The 19,381-nt window shown below is 46.3% G+C and overlaps 1 protein-coding gene across 3 annotated transcripts in view; it reads right to left on the bottom strand.

Annotated features, from left to right (window-relative positions):
- Positions 1 to 5,216: 5,216 nt before the first annotated feature.
- The window catches only part of LOC309516024 (RNA binding protein fox-1 homolog 1-like), a 42,148-nt gene continuing 27,983 nt past the window's right edge, over positions 5,217 to 19,381 (bottom strand). For all 3 annotated transcript variants that reach the window (XM_082194492.1, XM_082194491.1, XM_082194493.1), the window contains exons 6-12: positions 17,810 to 17,870; positions 16,560 to 16,613; positions 14,603 to 14,738; positions 13,483 to 13,522; positions 12,408 to 12,478; positions 11,459 to 11,531; positions 5,217 to 8,062 (exon numbers count right to left, since the gene is read on the bottom strand). In XM_082194492.1, the coding sequence (XP_082050618.1) occupies positions 8,018 to 8,062; positions 11,459 to 11,531; positions 12,408 to 12,478; positions 13,483 to 13,522; positions 14,603 to 14,738; positions 16,560 to 16,613; positions 17,810 to 17,870 (480 nt within the window). In that variant the 3' untranslated portion in view covers positions 5,217 to 8,017. The remainder of the gene's footprint in view (positions 8,063 to 11,458; positions 11,532 to 12,407; positions 12,479 to 13,482; positions 13,523 to 14,602; positions 14,739 to 16,559; positions 16,614 to 17,809; positions 17,871 to 19,381) is intronic.

The following is a 19,381-nucleotide window of genomic DNA, read 5'->3' as shown; positions in this document are numbered from 1 at the left end:
GGAGGGGGAGGAGAGGGAAGGAAGGAAGGAAGGAAGGAAGGAAGGAAGGAAGGAAGGAAGGGGAGGGGAGAGAGAGAAAGAGAGAGAGGAGAGAGAGGAGAGAGAGGGAAGGAAGGAAGGAAGGAAGGAAGGGGAGAAAGAAAGAAAGAAAGAAAGAAAGAAAGAAAGAAAGAAAGAAAGAAAGAAAGAAAGAAAGAAAGAAGTAGGATGATGATGAGGCAACTGGTTCTCAACATGACCCCAAGACCCTTGCTGTGGAACCCTTGCTGAAGCTAAGCAGGTATGGGTTTGGTCAGCTCTTAGACTGCAGACCTCCCACATGTCCTGCCTTGAATTCTATGATGAAAAGAGGTAGAATACTAATAAAGAAAAGTGAGGAGCAAAAGGGAACATGGCACCATACAATACCAGTCTCTTTACCCTCCACGCAAGGACTTAATGCAGCTCAGGGAGTCTATTTACATGAGAGTGATAGGGAGAGAGTGTTAAAACATTCTCTCCCCCTCCCCCAATGCATCTGCTCTGATCAAAATCAGAGCTGAGGGTTGGCACTTTTAGGTTTTTTGTTTTGTTAATAAACAAATCAGGAGATCATCTCAAAAGTTGCTTCCAGATTGGTTTGTGATGAGATGGGTTCTGCTCATGTATGCAAACTTTTTTGCGGGGACCGGATGTTGTTATTGGGACCAGAATGTCAGCCTTTATTGTTTCCCCCATATAATCTGGATTTGCCCTTTCCTGGGGAAAATCTGACTTTGGGTTTTGTTTTGGGTTTTTTTTAAAAAAACAACAAAACCCACCACTATTGTACACACTATGTGAATACAGTGCTTGAACTGTTAAGTTCCCACCAGGAAGCACCCACAGAGGGCAAGTACAGAAGAGGAATTGGATTAGACAAGAAAGGTGAGGGGTGGCAGAAAGACACAGAGAGAGAGGGAGAGAGGGGGGGGAGAGAGAGAGAGAGAGAGAGAGAGAGAGAGAGAGAGAGAGAGAGAGGATGCAAAGCAACAGAAATGTAGAGACCGTAGAGAAGGAGGTAAAGGGAGAAGAAGGCTAGAGAGCAAAGTAGATGAGAGAGCAAGATTCATGCTAATGTTAAATTCCCACGTTCATTTTTGTTTCAGCAAAGCCGCTCACTGCAAGGTGACTTCTTGCCATCACTTTCAGTCGGCGGCCCTTTCTTCTGAATTGCAGGAAACGAGAAGACCCCATTCCTGTCATTCGCCAGGACCAGGAGAGCTCTTGACGACAAGAGGAGCAACCAATGGTGCCTGATTGTAGGAGGGGAGCAGGCTATGGTCTCACCCTTTCATGTGATGGCGTGCGTGGTATCACGGGACAATAAACTATGAGAAATCCTCAGCTGATACAACAGACGAAGAGAGTTGTAATAAAGCGACAGAAGAAATGAGAGTCACCAAGCAAGGGTAGGAAGGCAAAGACACAAAAGCAGTAGGAAAGAAAGCAAAGGCGATGTGAGCCAAAGCAGAGAGAGCAACAGAGAGAGAGAGAGAGAGAGAGAGAGAGAGAGAGAGAGAGAGAGAAAGAGAAAGAGAGAGAGAGAGTCAATGCAGGGGGCAGAGAAGGGAAGACAAGAGCAAATGAAATGCCAAGATGCTGATGGTCAATTCAGAAGCAATGCATAGTTAATTTTAGATGCTGGATTTCCAGGTCTTACAGGTGTTGGGGAGGGACGAAGCCTTAATTTCTCTTGCCTCTTCCCCGCCCCCATTCCCAGGCTTTGCAGCGCCTCCTACATTCCCGATAAATTAGAAGAACAACAACAAAAAGTTTGCCCACTCTGGTTTTTTAAAGTAAAAATATAATCTTGAAAATGTGCAGTTTCACAATTTTAACTGACTTAAATCATAGCAACATCATCACTAAACAAATAAATAAATGGAGTTTGCTTCTACTGCTAAATATTTGGGAATGGGCACAATTTTGCTGTAGAAAAGGATAATACCGAATTTACTCAAATGTAATGCACACTTTTTGGGGCTAAATAATGTCGCAAAAAAGACTGTGATCCGCTTGTTGCATACAAAACAGCCCTAGTTGCTAAAGCTCCCCAAAGTATTTGTGCTAGCTGTATAAAAGTCAATGCTGTAGACTGTGCAGGTGATTCATTCATATTGACTTATTGTAAGTGGATGTATACCTCTGGATTTCTTTTAACAGCTTTTAATGGACTTGCCAGATCTGTAATTGAATTTGTAATGGCTTTTAGCCAAACACAATAAATAAATAAATAAATGATTGATTGATTGAATTAGGGTGCACATTAGATTTGATGGTGCATTTACATTTGCCAGCAAATATGTTTTGGGGTTTCAAGGTTTTGAAAATTAAGGCACGCATTAGATTTGATGGCACATTAGATTTGCATAAATACGGTATATTTTTGAAGTAAATGTAGTAATAAAAATGGGCATCTGTGACCATGTACATGCCCGGTCCACCACTTTGACTATAGCATATTAAAAAAATAAATAAGAAGAACGGATGACAGGGAGACCACTATCAGCCTTGATGGGCCCTGGCAAGTCCATGCTTGCTCAGGTGCCGATACCAGTCTTCCTTCCTTCTCTCCCCATCTTCTCCCATTCTCAGGTGGTCATCTGGAGGTCCCCTGGGCTTTGGCCCTAAGGTCAAGCCCTAGCTGCCCCACTTGTCTTCCCCCCAGTATTTTAAATATATAAAGGTGACCTTGGGAGGCTGTGAGTGGAGAAATGGATGGCAATGGCGTCGTGCGAGGACTGCTTAATCTGTTTCCCTCCAGACTATTACTCTGATCAGAAATCACCCACCTTCAAATTGCTTTTCTCCCTGCAGGGGGGAAAAATAGTATATCCCCCACTGAGTGGACAAACAGAGGGGAGTGATTTCAAGCAAAAAAAGGGGGTGGGAGGCAGATGAAACAGGGTTAAGGCATTCCCTCCCTCCCATTTCCTCACATATTTCCTCACATATCACATCTAATTTTAACCAGAAATAAAGGGTGCCTAACACCTAGCAGTTCGAAAGCACGTCAAGAGTGCAAGTAGATAAATAGGTACTGCTCCGGTAGGAAGGTAAACGGCGTTTCTGTGCGTTGCTCTGGTTCGCCAGAAGCGGCTTAGTCATGCTGGCCACATGACCCGGAAGCTGTACGCTGGCTCCCTCGGCCAGTAAAGCGAGATGAGCGTCCCAGAGTCGGCCATGACTGGACCTAATGGTCAGGGGTACCTTTACCTTTACCTTAAGCAATAAAAAGAGGACAGAAGCAAAATGGAGATCGCATGCAGGACAGAATGCAAGAGAGAAACAGGGAGCAGGATAGGAAAGGAGAAAGGAGCGTTTGCGAGCAAGCGATAGGGGTTCGAGGGAGAGCAGACAAGCAAAGGAGCGTCAGAGTAAGTGGCCAAGGAGGCAGAAAAGCCAAGCGGAAGGAAAATGCAGAGATGTGCCACAGTAAGCAAAGGGCTAGGCTAGAATCTTTCTTCCTCGTATTTTGGTTTTCTAGATGCAGGATTTAGCTTTTATTTTTGAAAGGGCAACTTTCGGTATCCCCCAGCTGTAGTCCAGGCCCTACCACACCACCCAACCTCTTCATCCAGCTGCGTATGTTGAACCAGACCAAGTCTTTTGTGGCCCAGGACCCTTTAGCTTGACTTTCCAGCAAGATCTGGGGCAGCGATTCTGAAAGGTGACAGGAGGAGGGAATTGTGGGGTGAATGAGCAGAGAAAGAGTAAGCAGCAGGAAGCAAGGCACTGAGGAAGCCCCCATTCTGACAAAGTACTATGGAGCCATTTCTCTTCCTTCCTTGAAAAGGCAAATCAAACTGTTAAGTTTATGAGAAGCTATGCATTGGATAGCTTCCCCATTAAAACCGCATCATTTCAGGCCACCTGTTCTGCCCACTAAAGAAACTCAGATTAAGCCCTCATTAAAGGCTATAATAAGGAGGATGTGTGCCGTGTGCCGTGTGTGTGTGTGTGTGTGTGTGTGTGTGTGTGTTAAAAAAATGAGTCTTGGGACAAGGAACTGGGGAAGAGTACCAGAATCCCACCCTAGGCCTACAGTCGTACCCTGGAAGTCGAATGGAATCTGTTCTGGAAGTCCGTTCGACTTCCAAAATGTTCGGAAACCAAAGCGCGTCTTCTGATTGGCTGCAGAAAGTTCCTGCAGCCAATTGGAAGCTGCGGAAGCCACGTCGGACGTTTGGCTTCTGAAAATTGTTCGAAAACCAGAACACTCACTTCCAGGTTTCTATCGTTTGGGAGCCAATTTGTTCGGGAGCCAAATTGTTTGAGATCCAACGTACGGCTGTACTTTTCTCAGATCCTGTCTCTGCTTTTTGCAATTTCAACAGGCACTGCTAACATGCATTCAAGCGTCACAGTCAGAAGGGCGTGGAACTTGGTTCTTAAGAAGCAAAAGTTTAGGGTGCTGAATGCTGAGCCTCAGCACTTGCCCAGGGCAACATACAAACCACTCTGTCCAGGCTCCACAGTACTGCAAGTTATAAAAATGCAACCAACCTCGTTCCGTTTCACCATTGGGGTTGGATGACCCAGATTATCCCTCTCCAAAGACCAGCAGGGAAGTTCACAATCCTGTGTTCCATGCTCAACCCCTGTAATCAACTATTCTTAGGCTCAAGGCAGGCAAAACACGCTTAAAACAATTCAAAGTAGTTCTGAGAGAGGAATTGCTTTCTATGGTGTATGCAAGTTTCTTTTGTTCCACTGTCACCTGTGAACAAACAGGTTTGGCAGGGTTTTAAAAAAAACCTACCAGGCCTGTTTAACCAGAGGCAAAGGGTAGGATGAAGACACCAACAGCAGTGCTTTTCAGTTACCTCCAGCCTTGCTTTGCTCCTGTCCTTCACTAAACACCCTTGCCAGTAAGGAGCTGAAAGCAAGCAAGTCTTCAGTCACATCCTTAACATACATTTAAAGCACTCTTAAAGTCGTATAAGAGTCATGCTTCACCCACCCAAAGAATTTTGGGAACTGTAGTTTGTTGGGGGGGGGGCTTCAAACAACTCTCCTTAATAAACTACAGTTCCTAGGATTCTTTGGGGGAAGCCACAACTCTTAAAAAGGTTTAAATGTTTGGTTTGGATGTGGCCTTCATTCCGGACAAGAGGAAGTAGGCAGCAACAGCAACAGAGGAGGAAGAGGAGGAGGAGAAGGAGAAGGAAGTAAAAGAGGCAGAGTAAAAGAAATTAGCCAGAATCAGGATTTTATTACAGTAACAAGGAAACAGTGAAAAAAAGAACAAGCATCTATATAGAAAGGTTTCCCTGAGATATTGCACTGTGAACAGGCACTGCCAGACACCTAAGCCCAGAAATACGTGGAAAGCAAATTGCTAGAAACAGAAATGGCTTCTGCTTTGGGTTCAGCATGCTTCAAAGGGAAAGGAATTAGCTGCTGAGATGCACTCCAGTTTTGTCTTTGTTCTGTTTTTAAACTGCCTCGTAACATTCCTTGGGTGGCGCTGTGGGTTAAACCACAAAGCCTAGGACTTGCCGATCAGAATGTCGGCGGTTCGAATCCCCGTGACAGGGTGAGCTCCCGTTGCTCGGTCCCTGCTCCTGCCAACCTAGCAGTTCGAAAGCACATTAAAGTGCAAGTAGATTAATAGGTGCCACTCTGGCGGGAAGGTAAACGGCATTTTGATGTGCTTCTCTGGTTCGCCAGAAGCAGGTTAGTCATGCTGGCCACATGACCCGGAAGCTGTATGCCGGCTCCCTCGGCCAATAAAGCGAGATGAGCGCCGCAACCCCAGAGTCGGCCACGACTGGACCTAATGGTCAGGGGTCCCTTTATCTTTAGCTTTAACATTCCTTAGGCTTCCACTCTGCACTGAGTTCTTTAATGCCCTTTTGCTTCATCGGAAACTCCTTGTGTCATCAGTTTCTAGGACTTCTTTTTGGATTGTCTCTTTTGTGTTTTTAAAATAATATCAGAATTTCTTTTCCAGCTATAAACATTCCCAGCTTGGTTTGGTTTTTTTAAAAAATGAATGAGTCAAAACCCCAGCCCCGGGGGGAAAAAAACTTTTTATTTTATTTTTTAGGGGGAAATCCAGGCAAAATTAGGTACTTTTATAAAGTCCTAAGGATTTGAATGGGAAACCATTGAGCACATTCAGATCAATGGGACTTGGAATAGTGTCTAACCTAAGTTTGATATTTGACGCAGAATTGGCTGAGATCCAGAAGAATGTGTGAATATATACATACATGGGTGTGCGCGCACATCCTTCTCTATGCACAGATATGCAAAACTCTTGCACAATATGATGTGCACTGGAGGGTCCTTCAAAACAGCGCCTGATTGTTGAACAGGTTCAACACATGGCATAGAAGCCCTGCTTGAGTTCATTTGTTTTTTTCTGTGCAAGGAAAACCTGTGCTACTAAGCCCTGCACACAAAGCCATTTTGCTGCATCATGGCCATTAGATATACAGTGGACCCTCGCGTTACGTTACCTTCAGGTAACTTAACTTTCAGGTTGTGAACGTGGCAAACCCGGAAGTGTATACTCTGTGTGCTTTGCGCATGCACAGAAGCACTCTGCGCGCATGCGCAGAGGCAGCACCTCTAGATGCGGACTTTTCGGGGTACATACAGACCCCCAGAACGAATTAAGTTCGTATCCGGAGATTCCACTGTAGATAGATACACAAAAGAATAAAAAATAGGGAAGCAATATTTATAAAAATATACTGTGATTTACCCCTGGCTCTGATAAAAAAAATAGTCTCAAAGTTTTCACAGAAAAGTAAGAGGCTGGCTTGAGCCGCTATCCTATCATGAGCTGATACCCAAAGCAGATCAGAAGTGCAGGAGAGCACAAAAGAATACAGTATGAGTGCAGCATGAAGAAAATATATATTTATAAAAGAGCAACCAAAGAAGAGGGAAAGGACAGGGAATGAGAGAAGGAAGGGGAGAACTCCAGAGACAGATAGAGACAGATCAGCGCCAGATTTAGGGTGGTACAGTCAGATCCCCTGCCAAGCCAAGGGGGTGCAAAACTGAGAAGATCCAGAACTGAGAAGATCAATTTGGGGGTGCCATTTTTTGGCCTTGCACAGGATGCCATATTATGAAAGACTACCAAAGTCCACCCCTTGCACCGATGATTCTGAACCTCTGCTGGCTAAACCATATGGCAGATCTATAACACGGGGTGGGGGAGAGGACTATACCCCAGGAACCCTGGGAATTGTGGCCTGGGACGGGCTTAGGAACCACAAGCAGAGAATTCTCAGCATTTTCAAAACTACACTTCCCAGGATTCGTAGGGAAGCCATAACTGATGCACGTGTTGTAGTGAAGGCGAATTGAAATCCAAAACTAGTCTGGAATCCGTTTTTGTTCTCACAGTTCCCCAGTCCATCTGCCAAAATCGAAGGGCCTGAATCTCCTTGGTTGAAGAAATACGCTATTCTATCTTTGAATCTCCAATCCTCCTCAAGATTCCATAATCAGGCGCCATAACTATTTAAACTGCTTTGAAACTGGTTTATGGTTGTGGTGGAAGGACACAAAGGAGATCTGATCTATCACAGAGAACTCCAGGGAATGGCTTTTGCCTAGGCCCTACTTGCCCCACTGCCGCAAAGTGAACTGGATTTCATCCTATGCACCTTGCCAATCCTGTAACCTAGCTGTGGTAGCCCGTTTTCAGTTTGCCCTGCATCTGAATTGTGTCGACCATCCAACCGCTGGCCTCTGCCCAACAGCAAAACACAGGAGAGGCCAGAGTTTGTGAGTAACGACAAAGGCTTTGAAGAGACTGGAGGAAACACCTGAGCTGTCGTCATTTGACTGTCACCCAGAATTAGTGTCCTGCTGGTTGAGAGGTATCTTCACTGATCACCTGCCTGCCTTCCTCTCGCACACATATACACCACACACACAAACACACGCAAGGTTCTCAGCGCCAGGTCCCACCACCTGTGCCATCAGCTCACAGGTGCCTCCAAGATGCTCAGCGCCAGGGCTTGGTCCCTCAGTACGGAGTGAAACGGTTGCATCCACCTCGGTACAAGCTGGCCTGCCGGAAAGAGAGGGAGCAGGCGTGTGAGGGGAAAGTTGTACAGGAGGAAACGTCAAAATAATAAGACAAGAAGGAGTTAGCAAAACAAAGCTATGTTGACTTCTTAATCCTCATCACCTCCTGTAGCAAAGCCTATATGTCACGGAATCCCTCTTGCTATCTTCTCCTCCTCCTCTGGTACCTCCTACAGTTTTATTATAATAATTTAATATTAATAATAATTTATTATTTATAGCCCGCCCATCTGTCTGGGTTTCTCCAGCCACTCTGGGCGGCTTCCAACAGAATATTAAAATACAATAGTCTATTAAACTTTAAAAGCTTCCCTAAACAGGGCTGCCTTCAGATGTCTTCTAAAAGTCTGGTAGTTGTTCTTCTCTTTGACATCTGGTGGGAGGGCATTCCACAGGACGGGTGCCACTACTGAGAAGGCCCTCTGCTTGGTTCCTTGTAACCTGGCTTCTTGCAGCGAGGGAACCGCCAGAAGGCCCTCGGTGCTGGACCTCAATGTCCAGGCTGAACGATGGGGGTGGAGATGCTCCTTCAGGTATACTGGGCCGAGGCCGTTTAGGGCTTTAAAGGTCAACACCAACACTTTGAATTGTGCTCGGAAACGTACTGGGAGCCAGTGTAGGTCTTTCAAGACCTGTTTAAACTGGGAACTCTGCGGGGACTTGTCTATTTACAAGCATTACATTTCTGAGCACAATTCAAAGTGTTGGTGTTGACCTTTAAAGTCCTAAATGGCCCAGTATATCTGAAGGAGCATCTCCACCCCCATCGTTCAGCCTGGACACTCAGGTCCAGTTCCAAGGGCCTTTTGGCGGTTCCCTCACTGCAAGATATGCGGTTACAGAGAACCAGGCAGAGGGCCTTCTTGGTAGTGGTGCCCTCCCTGTGGAACGGCCTCCCATCAGATGTCAAGGAGATAAGCAACTATCTGACTTTTAGAAGACATCTGAAGGCAGCCCTGTTTAGGGAAGTTCTTAATGTTTGATGTTTTATCGTGTTTTTAATATTCCGTGGGGAGCTGCCCAGAGTGGCTGGGGAGGCCCAGCCAGATGGGCGTGGTATAAATAATATAGTAATAGTAGTAGTAGTAAAATAAAGTGCAGGTGTCTGCATTGTAGAAATTACATAGGATCCGCAACAAAATGTTGCAGTGTAGAGCACTTCTGTTCAGTATTCCATCCATGCCCCTTTCCCCAGGTTATTCCATTCTTCTTCCACCACCACCAACAGTTTTCTACACTCTCTCCCAGTCAGTTTTCCATGGCCACTGAACCTGCTAAGTCCTAATTATCTCCTATCCATGTGTGTGTTGCATTTCTACAAACTTTGGGGTCCCTCTCTAAACCATTCAGTACCTTCCCTCTTCTGCATGGATGGCACTGTTTTAACTAAAGATGGATCTTTATTGAAAGCATGCCCTACTGGTGTATAGGATCACCATCATAATCTATTTTAGCTCTCTGCCTAAAAATAGGAACATTCTCACAATTCATCCCTCATAAATCCACATAAATCAAGAATACACCTTATGTGAGCGCCATGGCACCCTCAAGTTGTTGGGTTTTTAAAAAAAAGCCTTGGGTGGGTAACAGAAAGTTGAGCCAGATAGGAAGAACTGTCCTACCCTCTTCCTTTCCATTCCCCAGAATTCCTCTTGGGGGCTGTCTTCCCCAACGAATAAGATGCCTGCAGCTCTAGATTATTTGAAAGGAAGATACAGAGGACAGGAAGCCCAAGAGACCCATGCTTCCTGTCTGTCTAGGCTTCCCCTTCACATGCAATATAGAACTCCCACCAACCACCCTACTTTGGGGGGTTGCATGGCTGTCCTCAGGTCAGAAGTTTGGGCTAAATCAGACACGGTGACATTTCTAATTTACAACGTTATGCACAAGCTCAACGCACTGTTTCGTTTCCGTCAGAACTTTTTAAGCTGCCAAACAAAGCATCGAAACGAATCCCACACAGAAGCAAAAGGAACAGGGATTGTACATGCTTGTTATTTGAAAAAGTAAGGTAAAGGTAAAGGTACCCCTGCCCGTACGGGCCAGTCTTGCCAGACTCTAGGGTTGTGCGCCCATCTCACTCAAGAGGCCGGGGGCCAGCGCTGTCCGAAGACACTTCCGGGTCACGTGGCCAGCGTGACATCGCTGCTCTGGCGAACCAGAGCCGCACACGGAAACGCCGTTTACCTTCCCGCTTGTAAGCGGTCCCTATTTATCTACTTGCACCCGGGGGTGCTTTCGAACTGCTAGGTTGGCATTTGAAAAAGTAGAAGACCCTTAATAGACAGGTAAACACTGCCATCTGCTGGGCATTTTTCAGGGACGCAGTCAAGCTACACCCAGTATTGCGATGAGAATTTTCACATATCTATGATGATCCTCGCTTTAAAAAGCACACCAGAGTTTGGTTTTAATGACTTTTGCTTTTCTGTTTCTGATCCTTCATGGAAAACCTACTGCTGTCCTAGTCCCTTGTACGAACAGCTATATTCTTTTGATCTATGATTACATTATGGTAGTTCATTAAACAGCCGTTTGTTTGTTTGTTTGTTTGTTTGTTTGTTTGTTTGTGTATTCCTTCCTCCTCTTTTTTTATATATATAAAAAGAGCCAAGCCAAATCGTCCCCCACTATGATTTTAAAGCTGAAATTACTGCTCATGCTCATGTTTGCAGACATTGGGTTGAATCCATTCTGACAGAGCAATCCTATATGTGTATTCAGAAATATATCCCATACAGTTCAGTGGGACTTACTCCCAAGTAAGTGAGCACAGAACTTTAACTCCTATTGCTTAAATTTGGCCCCATTGACATCAGTGGGACTAGTTAGTCATGACTTCAAAGTCCCACAGATTTCATCAGGAACTACCCGCAACAAACATGGATCCAGCTCATTATTTACCCTGTTGCAGCTAGACACAATCTTCTAATCACTACGTCTTCCTCCTTGTCCTCTGTCAGTCACATGGGCAACGACTGAATCACAGTACAGGCAGTAAATGGAACAATACTGCAATTCTGCATAACCAGTTTGGCTGCAGGCTGACATCATCAAGGGCAAATAAAGCCAATTCAGAAAGCACAGCCCTCACTCCAAACAGGCAGACATTTCCCAACCTTTTTATGAAGGAGCCACCAAAAAGCCAGCTCAGCCCCACAGGATAAATGCCTCACTTGCATTTATCTTCTGAAGCTAAACTGCTGCTTTTGAAGCAACTTCCTCCACTCTGCCTGCTCAAAGCTTACATTGCTGGGAACTAAATCGCCTGAGCTGCTCCTGCCTTGCAGCAGGTGATTGCGCACACATGGTCTTCCATGCTTTGTGATTCTGTGATGGGGATGCGATACGCCTGGCCATTAACGCAGTGACTCACCATAGCACCGACTCCATAGGCGGGGGTCACGGTGTGGTGATAGGGGTCGGCGGTAGTGTAGACCCGTCCATACCTGTGAAGCAAAAGACCCGAGAAAGGAGATAATCAGATAAGCCTCTAAGACAGGGGTCAGCAAACCTTTTCAGCAGGGGACCGGTCCACTGTCCCTCAGACCTTGTGGGAGGCTGGACTATATTTTTTGGGGGGAAATGAACAAATTCCTATGCCCCACAAATAACCCAGAGATGATAATGATGATGATTTATTTGTACCCCGCCCATCTGGCTGGGTTTCCCCAGCCACTCTGGGTGGCTTCCAACAAAGATTACAAATACATTAAAATGTCACAAATTAAAAACTTCCCTGAACAGGGCTGCCTTCAGATGCCTTCTAAATGTCAGGTGGTAGTTTTTCTCTTTGGTATCTGGTGGGAGGGCGTTCCACAGGGCGGACGCCACTACCGAGAAGGCCCTCTGCCTGGTTCCCTGTAGCTTTGCTCCTGGCAGTGAGGGAACCGCCAGAAGGCCCTCGGAGCTGGACCTCAGCGTCCGGGCAGAGCAATGGATGTGGAGACGCTCCTTCAGGTATACTGGGCCGAGGCCGTTTCGGGCTTTAAATGTCAACACCAACATTTTGAACTGTGCTCGGAAACGTACTGGGAGCCAATGTAGGTCTTTCTAGACCGGTGTTATGTGGTCTCAGTCACCAGTCTAGCTGCTGCATTCTGGATTAGTTGTAGTTTCTGGGTCACCTTCAAAGGTAGCCCCACAAAGAGCGCATTGCAGTAGTCCAAGCTGGAGATAACTACTCATGTAAAAACATGCTGATTCCCGGACCGTCTGCAGGCCGGATTGAGAAGGTGATTGGGCCGGCTCCGGCCCTGGGCCTTAGTTTGCCTACCCATGCTCTAGGGTGATTGGACAAGGCACACAATCTGTCTCAAACTTACCCATCGCTATAAGCTGTTGCTGTTGCTGCAGCTGCAGGCGTCTGGGCGACTCTGTAAGCTGCAGGATAACCCTGCAATTCAAAGATTCAATTCAATTCAATAGTCCATCGTGCATGATTCTTGAAGGCCGCCCCGTCTCCAGTTCTTCAAAAGAAAACAAAAGTCTTCCTCCAGGCACCTTCTTCCCCCCTTTCTGAATCGTGATAAAGAGCGGCCACTGGAACTCACCTCGCAGTTTGACCCACAGAGAACCCATGCCCCTTTTCTGCTTCTTCTTACGCAAGAACTTTGCCCCTGGGCCATCCACTAGTGCACTGATTTTGCATTTCAGAGACCTGCCTAGCCACCAGATGTTTGCACGAGGTCTACGCTGTGCACACAGTCTTATGCGTGATGTTAGTTCACAAAACCTCTACAGTACATGACACTCTATTTGTTATTACTGTTAATTTATTAACTACACGTGCATGGCCACCCAACAAGATGCAGTCTCTGGACGGCTCTTCAATAGATAAAATACAGTCTTAAAGGATGGAGTCCCACTCTTTCAGGCCCACATGAAACCCCCCAAATCAGGAGCAATTCTCATGCTGGATCACCCAGACTTGCACGTGGCTCAATGCCCTTTTCCTTCATCCCACCCATACCTCCCCACTGCCCCAGCCTTAGAGGAAGAGCTGTAGCTCAGGGGGAAACCATCTGTTTTGTACGCAGAGGTGCCAAGTTCCCCTGCCTGAAACCTTGGAGAACCACTGCCAGTAGACAGCAGATGGACCAAAGCTCTTGCCTCTAAAAGGAAGATCCTCATGTTCCTCATTTCTCATGCCATCTTGTTTTCAAGGCAATCCTTCGTTCTACCCAATTTTGTGGGTCCTGCCAGTTTTGCAGCACTATTTTGCTAGCTCACCTGCCCTGAGAGATGCACCCCCAAAGAACAACATTGACCTTTGCCTTGCAAAACCCATGAAGCCAGTCCCCAACCCACTCTGTTTTCTCTACTCTCAGGTAACTGGCGCCAGCACATACCCAGGACCTTTGAACCCTAAAACCCAAAGAAACCCAGGTAAAGACTTACGTAGAGGTCAGAGCCATACAGACTGTCTGGATAGAGCACACTAGGTGGGAAAAGAAAAAGGAAATCAGCACAGATGGTCCTCTACCTTGGCCATCTTATCAACGGGGGGTGATAAATCTGTCAATCTGGGTTTTTCTTAGTTTCTTATTGTTCTATTCTTAAATTCAGTTTGCCCCATTTCTGCATATTCTCATGCATTAAAAAAATGCACCTACTCAAAAAAGTGTTTTCAAGCACATTTCTCCTAATACACACATTTGTGACTAATATATGGTATGCATTTTTCCAAGCCGTTTCTGCTAATATAAGGCATTTTTTGGATATTACTTTCAGTAACGTACACATTTATGTGCAAACTTCCCCTTAATAATTAACTTAATAAAATTTCCCTCAATTTTTACTGATTGATTTATTGACAAACTGGATTAGGAAATTTGGAGAAGTACTTTCCAATTTTTTTAGGAGAAGGTTAAATGACAACGAGCATTCGGCCTGCATTCATTCAGATTTCTTCATGGGATATTTATATGTCTTCCTGTTAAGCCATTAATTCCACACTTTTCAATGCATTTCCCAGTTACTTTCCTAACTGCAAGAAGTCCATTTTACCCATTGTTGCCATTAAGTCAGGCATGGCCAAACTTGGCCCTCCAGCTGTTTTGGGACTACAATTCCCATCATCCCTGACTACTGGTTCTGTTAGCTAGGGATGATGGGAGTTGTAGTCCCAAAACAGCTGGAGGGCCAAGTTTGGCCATGCCTGCATTCAGTGGATTGTTATATTTGCATCTGTTTTACTTGATTGAGGTTTTATATTCCACTGTGAGACTGATTATGATAAAGAGCAGTTTAAGATATTCCAAATGAACAGAGGAAAGAAATAAAGCTTTTTTCCTTGTTAAGGGCCACATTCTCTCGGGTGTAATCTGCTAGGGGCCGAATACCAGCAATGGCCTGGTCCCCAAGTGACTTGGGCTCATTTCTCTCTTTCTTTGTGCCAATTTAATAAAAACATATTTGCTTGTTGCAAAGATTTTTAGGGGGACTTTTAGCAAAACCTCCAGACTTCAGGACCTATTTTTAGGGCTATAGAAGCTGTCCCCCAGTCTCCGCCTCTCACCTGCCGTAGGCTGGAACTGGAGAAGGGGCAGGAGCTGCTCGAATGGGGTTATAGATGGCAGCTCGGCCACGCCCTCGCAGAGCCCCACGATATGCCAGGGCAGCTGGTGCCATCATGGGGTAAGGGATGCTCGCCACTAGATGGGATGGAGAAGGATATCAATGCATTTATTTCCAATACTTATATCCCACTTTATAGCCCCGGGAGGCTCTCAAAGCAGCTTGCTAATTATTCTCCACAATAAAAGTCACATTCAAGTCGGGTAGCAGGAATGGAAATGACGTGGTGCCAGGATTATTCAGGTGGCACTTCCTGCCCTCATTCTTGGCCTTCTAAGGTAAAGGTAAAGGGACCCCTGACCATTAGGTCCAGTCGTGGATGACTCTGGGGTTTCAGTGCTCATCTCGCTTTGCTGGCTGAGGGAGGCAGCGTACAGCTTCCAGGTCATGTGGCCAGCATGACTAAGCCACTTCAGAGCAGCGCACGGAAACGCCGTTTACCTTCCCGCTGGAGTGGTACCTATTTATTTACTTGCACTTTGTGCTTTCAAACTGCTAGGCTGGCAGGAGCTGGGGCAGAGCAACAGGAGCTCACCCCGCCGCAGGGATTCAAACCGCCAACCTTCCGATCAGCAAGCCCTAGGCTCTGTGGTTTAACCCACAGCGCCACCCACATCCCTTTGCCTTCTATGGACTTTGCCTAATAAGAAAGAGATGTCCCCAAGGCCAGGGAGTGCGTCTAGGCAGCTGGAGCTTGCTCTGTCCATAATGGAGGGTGCATATTCCACTAGGGGCAGAAATGGTGGAGGCAAACTTGATCATGAGCTCAGTGGAACTGGGTGACTTAAAGGAGGAGTGGGTGGCCCAAAGCACTTTTCAAATAAGGAGAGAGAGAGAGAGGAAGCCCTAGAACAGGATTCTGAGAAGCCACCAAAGAATTTCAGCCACGACTGAGATGTTCAGCCAGCGTTGGATCTAAGGATATAAGGAGGCAACCATTTCTGTCCCATCCTGTTTTCGCCACAATTGGGGCTGTTCCTCTTCCTCTACGGTTCCGCTTCTTCCAACAATTCCCTCGTTCTCCACTGAGGTTGTAACTAGCACAATGAATTAAGCAGCTGATTTCAATGAAAGGAGAATGTCAAAAACACTGACGTTTACAGACTAAAAAGAAAAAAAGATAGCCAAGAATTGTTGCATGATTCTTCTTGCATGATTTTAGCGCCTCACCTTGCACAAACAAGCAAACTGCAGCAATTGATGCTCCTGTTTTTGATGAGCTTTCCCCACATCCCTAGCTGAGGGACGCCTCAGGAATGCTAGTCTTGATACTCCTGAGGCCTTAGGAAATTATACACATACACGTTCAAAAAAAAAGACCAAACCCAGCATGTTCCAGCTGGATCTCTGTCAGCCTGACAACACAGACTGCTTCAACTCAGCTGGGAAGCCTCCCTAGAGGTACAATAAACAGCAGCGAAGCACTGTGCACAAATCAGGATGGGAGAGCCAAACAACTCTCTGCTCTTCAGCCCCTTGAGCCCCAAACGAACGAGAAAATTCCAGGGGTAGAAATGCTAAACCTTGTATTCTGGTTTGGTGCTAGATAAGTCCACTGAACAGGCACAGAGCCAACCCACAAAATTTTGGAGTCTGAGGCAAATGGTGCATACATCTGACACTATTATTATTGTTATTATTATACATATGACTGTTTAGTATTGCTTTATAATGATCACAGAAATCTCATTCTAAGTCATGGAAGGGCTAGTCCAGTGTGGGATTGTAAGTAAATGGGATCATAAAATAGAACTTATTTTATTCCAAGCAAATGCCCTAAATAAATCCGTACAGGATTTGGGGTCTTTGGTAGGTGGTGAATGAGAAAGGAAGGCAGAAATGTGGAACTTGGTGGAAGTTTAGGAGGGGAAAGTAATAGCAAAGAGATGGGGATTTACCTGTGTACAGGTCAGGGGCATAGACAGCGCCAACCATAGGATTGATCTTCCATCCTAAATGGACACAGAAAAACAAGGAAAGGCTCAGAGAAAAAACTTGTCCCATCTTCATTACTATTTTCAGGTAGTCATGCCCCTATCCTTAACGAAGCAGTTATGATGATTTTGCTGTTTACAAGTTACAGTGGTACCTCGGGTTACAGATGCTTCAGGTTACAGACTCCGCTAACCCAGAAATAGTACCTTGGGCTAAGAAATTTGCTTCAGGGTGAGAATAGAAATCGTCTCCGCGGCGCAGCAGCAGCGGGAGGCCCCATTAGCTAAAGTGGTACCTTAAGTTAAGAACAGTTTCGTGTTAAGAACGGACCTCCAGAACAAATTAAGTTCTTAACCCAAGGTACCACTGTATATGTTTTGCTGTTGTTTTATTGTCTGTTGTTTGATTATTGTAAAGGTAAAAGGTAAAGGACCCCTGGATGGTTAAGTCCAGTCAAAGGCAACTATGGGGTTGTGGTGCTCATCTCGCTTTCAGGCCGAGGGAGCTGGCGTTTGTCCACAGACAGCTTTCTGGGTCATGTGGCCAGCATGACTAAACTGCTTTGGGTGCAACAGAACAACGGAAGCCAGAGCACACAGAAACTCCGTTTACCTTCCCACTGCAGTGGTACCTATTTATCTACTTGCACTGGTGTGCTTCCAAACGGAGCTGGGACAGAGCAACGGGAGCTCACCCCATTGTGCAGATTCGAACCGCCAACCTTCTGTCTGACAAGCCCAAGAGGTTTAGACCACAGCACCACCCGCATCCTGCATTTTGATTATTGTCAGAGCTGCCTTAAGCATATCTGGCGCCATGGTTCAAAGACCCCTCCGGGCCCCCGCCCTCCATTTTCCAGAGTTGCTCTCCTCCCACGGAGGCTTGGGGGGCAAGCTGCACACCCACCAGCCATATGGTTGACAGGGCACAGCTGGCGGGCGTGCAGGGAAAGGGGAGGCCGCCGGCAAAGCCGCGCAGCTCCCCCACTCGCTGGGGCGCCCCTGACAGGCCAACACCCTGGCGCAACGCGCCAGTAAGCCCAATAGGAAAGACGGCTCTGATTATTGTATAGTACTTACCCCTATGTATTGGTGGGGGTTTTTTGTTTTTAAAATGCTCTTAAAAATATGTGAGCTGTTTGGAGAATTACTATGTGGCAAGTGAATCATAAACTAAATGTATTGTTGCTATTTTTATTCCAGCTTCTACCTACCATTCACCACTGGTGCCGCCGGTGGTTTCTTGGTGACTAAACGGGCTGTGGCGTTGTTGACCTGGATGGGAAAAGGAAGCAGGAAGTGAGGCCATATGCATAACAAGTTGCTGTTAGCTTCTTCTTCTTTTTCTCCAAAGAAGTGGGACAAGTAAATAGATAGCCACACAGTGATGATTTTGACAAGGCTCTTAAGGGCTTTGAGTTAAGGTGGATTCATGTGTGTGTGTGTGTAATAATTTATTATTTATACCCCGTCCATCTGGCTGGGCTTCCCCAGCCACTCTGGGCGGCTTCCAAAAAAATATTAAAATACTGTAATACATCAAACATTAAAAGCTTCCCTAAACAGAGCCTATTTGTGCCTGTGTGGTGTTCCTGGCACGCCGAAAGGCAAGTGAGGTCAGGGATTCTTCACCTTTGATCATTGTGCAGAAGAGGGGATTCGGGCAGGTAAGGCTTGTCCAATATCTGAGCACCCCAGCTATTCCTCACATGTGCACATATGCACATTCACACGTAGTTATACAGGATCCTGCCTGGTGGGCAAACAAGAAGAGCAGGGCCCATGACGAATTGTGTCCACCCTAAAAGAGGGCACATGTTACGGTGAGACCTGGAGACTGACCTCCTGTGTTGTGGGTGGGTTAGATAGGTCAGCCACAACACCCGATTGGTAGTTCCCTCAATGTTGGGTTCAATCTGACCAATGGGGCGCAGTCCAAATGGATCAAGGGACCTATTTATACCCATGAACGTGACCCAGAGCTTCCTCTTTCGGCTCGTGCATTCGGAACACCCGCCCACCTCTCCCTAATTTTAGGGCTTTGTGCGATTGACCTTGCTATGCTGTCATCTGTCGTTGGGACAGGGGCACGGCAGGAATTTCCCCACTTGGCTGATTGGCTGTTGCCATTTGGGTTTCTCCTGCCGCGTAGCAAATCGTCGCAACTTGTAAGGTTGCGGATAGGCACTGGTTCAGGTGATAGGGATGGGGGAACGCTCTCGCCATCCCTATGTGAAGGGTATTCCGTTAAAGGAATCCAGGGACTCGGTGGTTTGGTCAACCCCTGAGAGAGGGTTGTGCCCGTACCTGAGTCCAGGGGGGCATCTGGGTGGTGAACAGAGTCTGTACCCAGCTTTTCACCTTCCCAGGTGTTCACCCTTGGCTGACCTATGCTGGTACCCTGGGTCAGCGCTGCCTGCAACCACTCAATAAAGTTCTGGCCCAAATTCTGCCAAAAACCAAAACTAAAATTTGAGTAATGTGTAAATTTATTTAGGGGGGAGGTCTCTGGGTCTGAACATGCAAACTGCTGCCGCGTGGGGTGCTTCTGTTCCAAGCACTCCATTCTACCCCTCACTTGTTTTTTTCTGGTCCCTCCACGTGCACTGAGCATGCTGAGTCCTTATTTATTTAAGGAGTTGCCTTCCGCATGAGCAGGGCTGGATTTAGGTTTGATGAGGCCCTAAGCTACTACAGGTAATGGGGCCCTTTATATGTCCAGCTGTCCTTTGCCAACAACAAATTGTCGCTGTTTTTTATGTTGAATATATGCTATATGGTAATTT

This window comes from Podarcis vaucheri (genome assembly GCF_965113315.1).
Source record: "Podarcis vaucheri genome assembly, chromosome: 13".
NCBI classification, from domain to species: domain Eukaryota; kingdom Metazoa; phylum Chordata; class Lepidosauria; order Squamata; family Lacertidae; genus Podarcis; species Podarcis vaucheri.
Note: the sequence above shows the minus strand (reverse complement) of the source record. Positions and strands in the feature narration are given on the sequence as shown.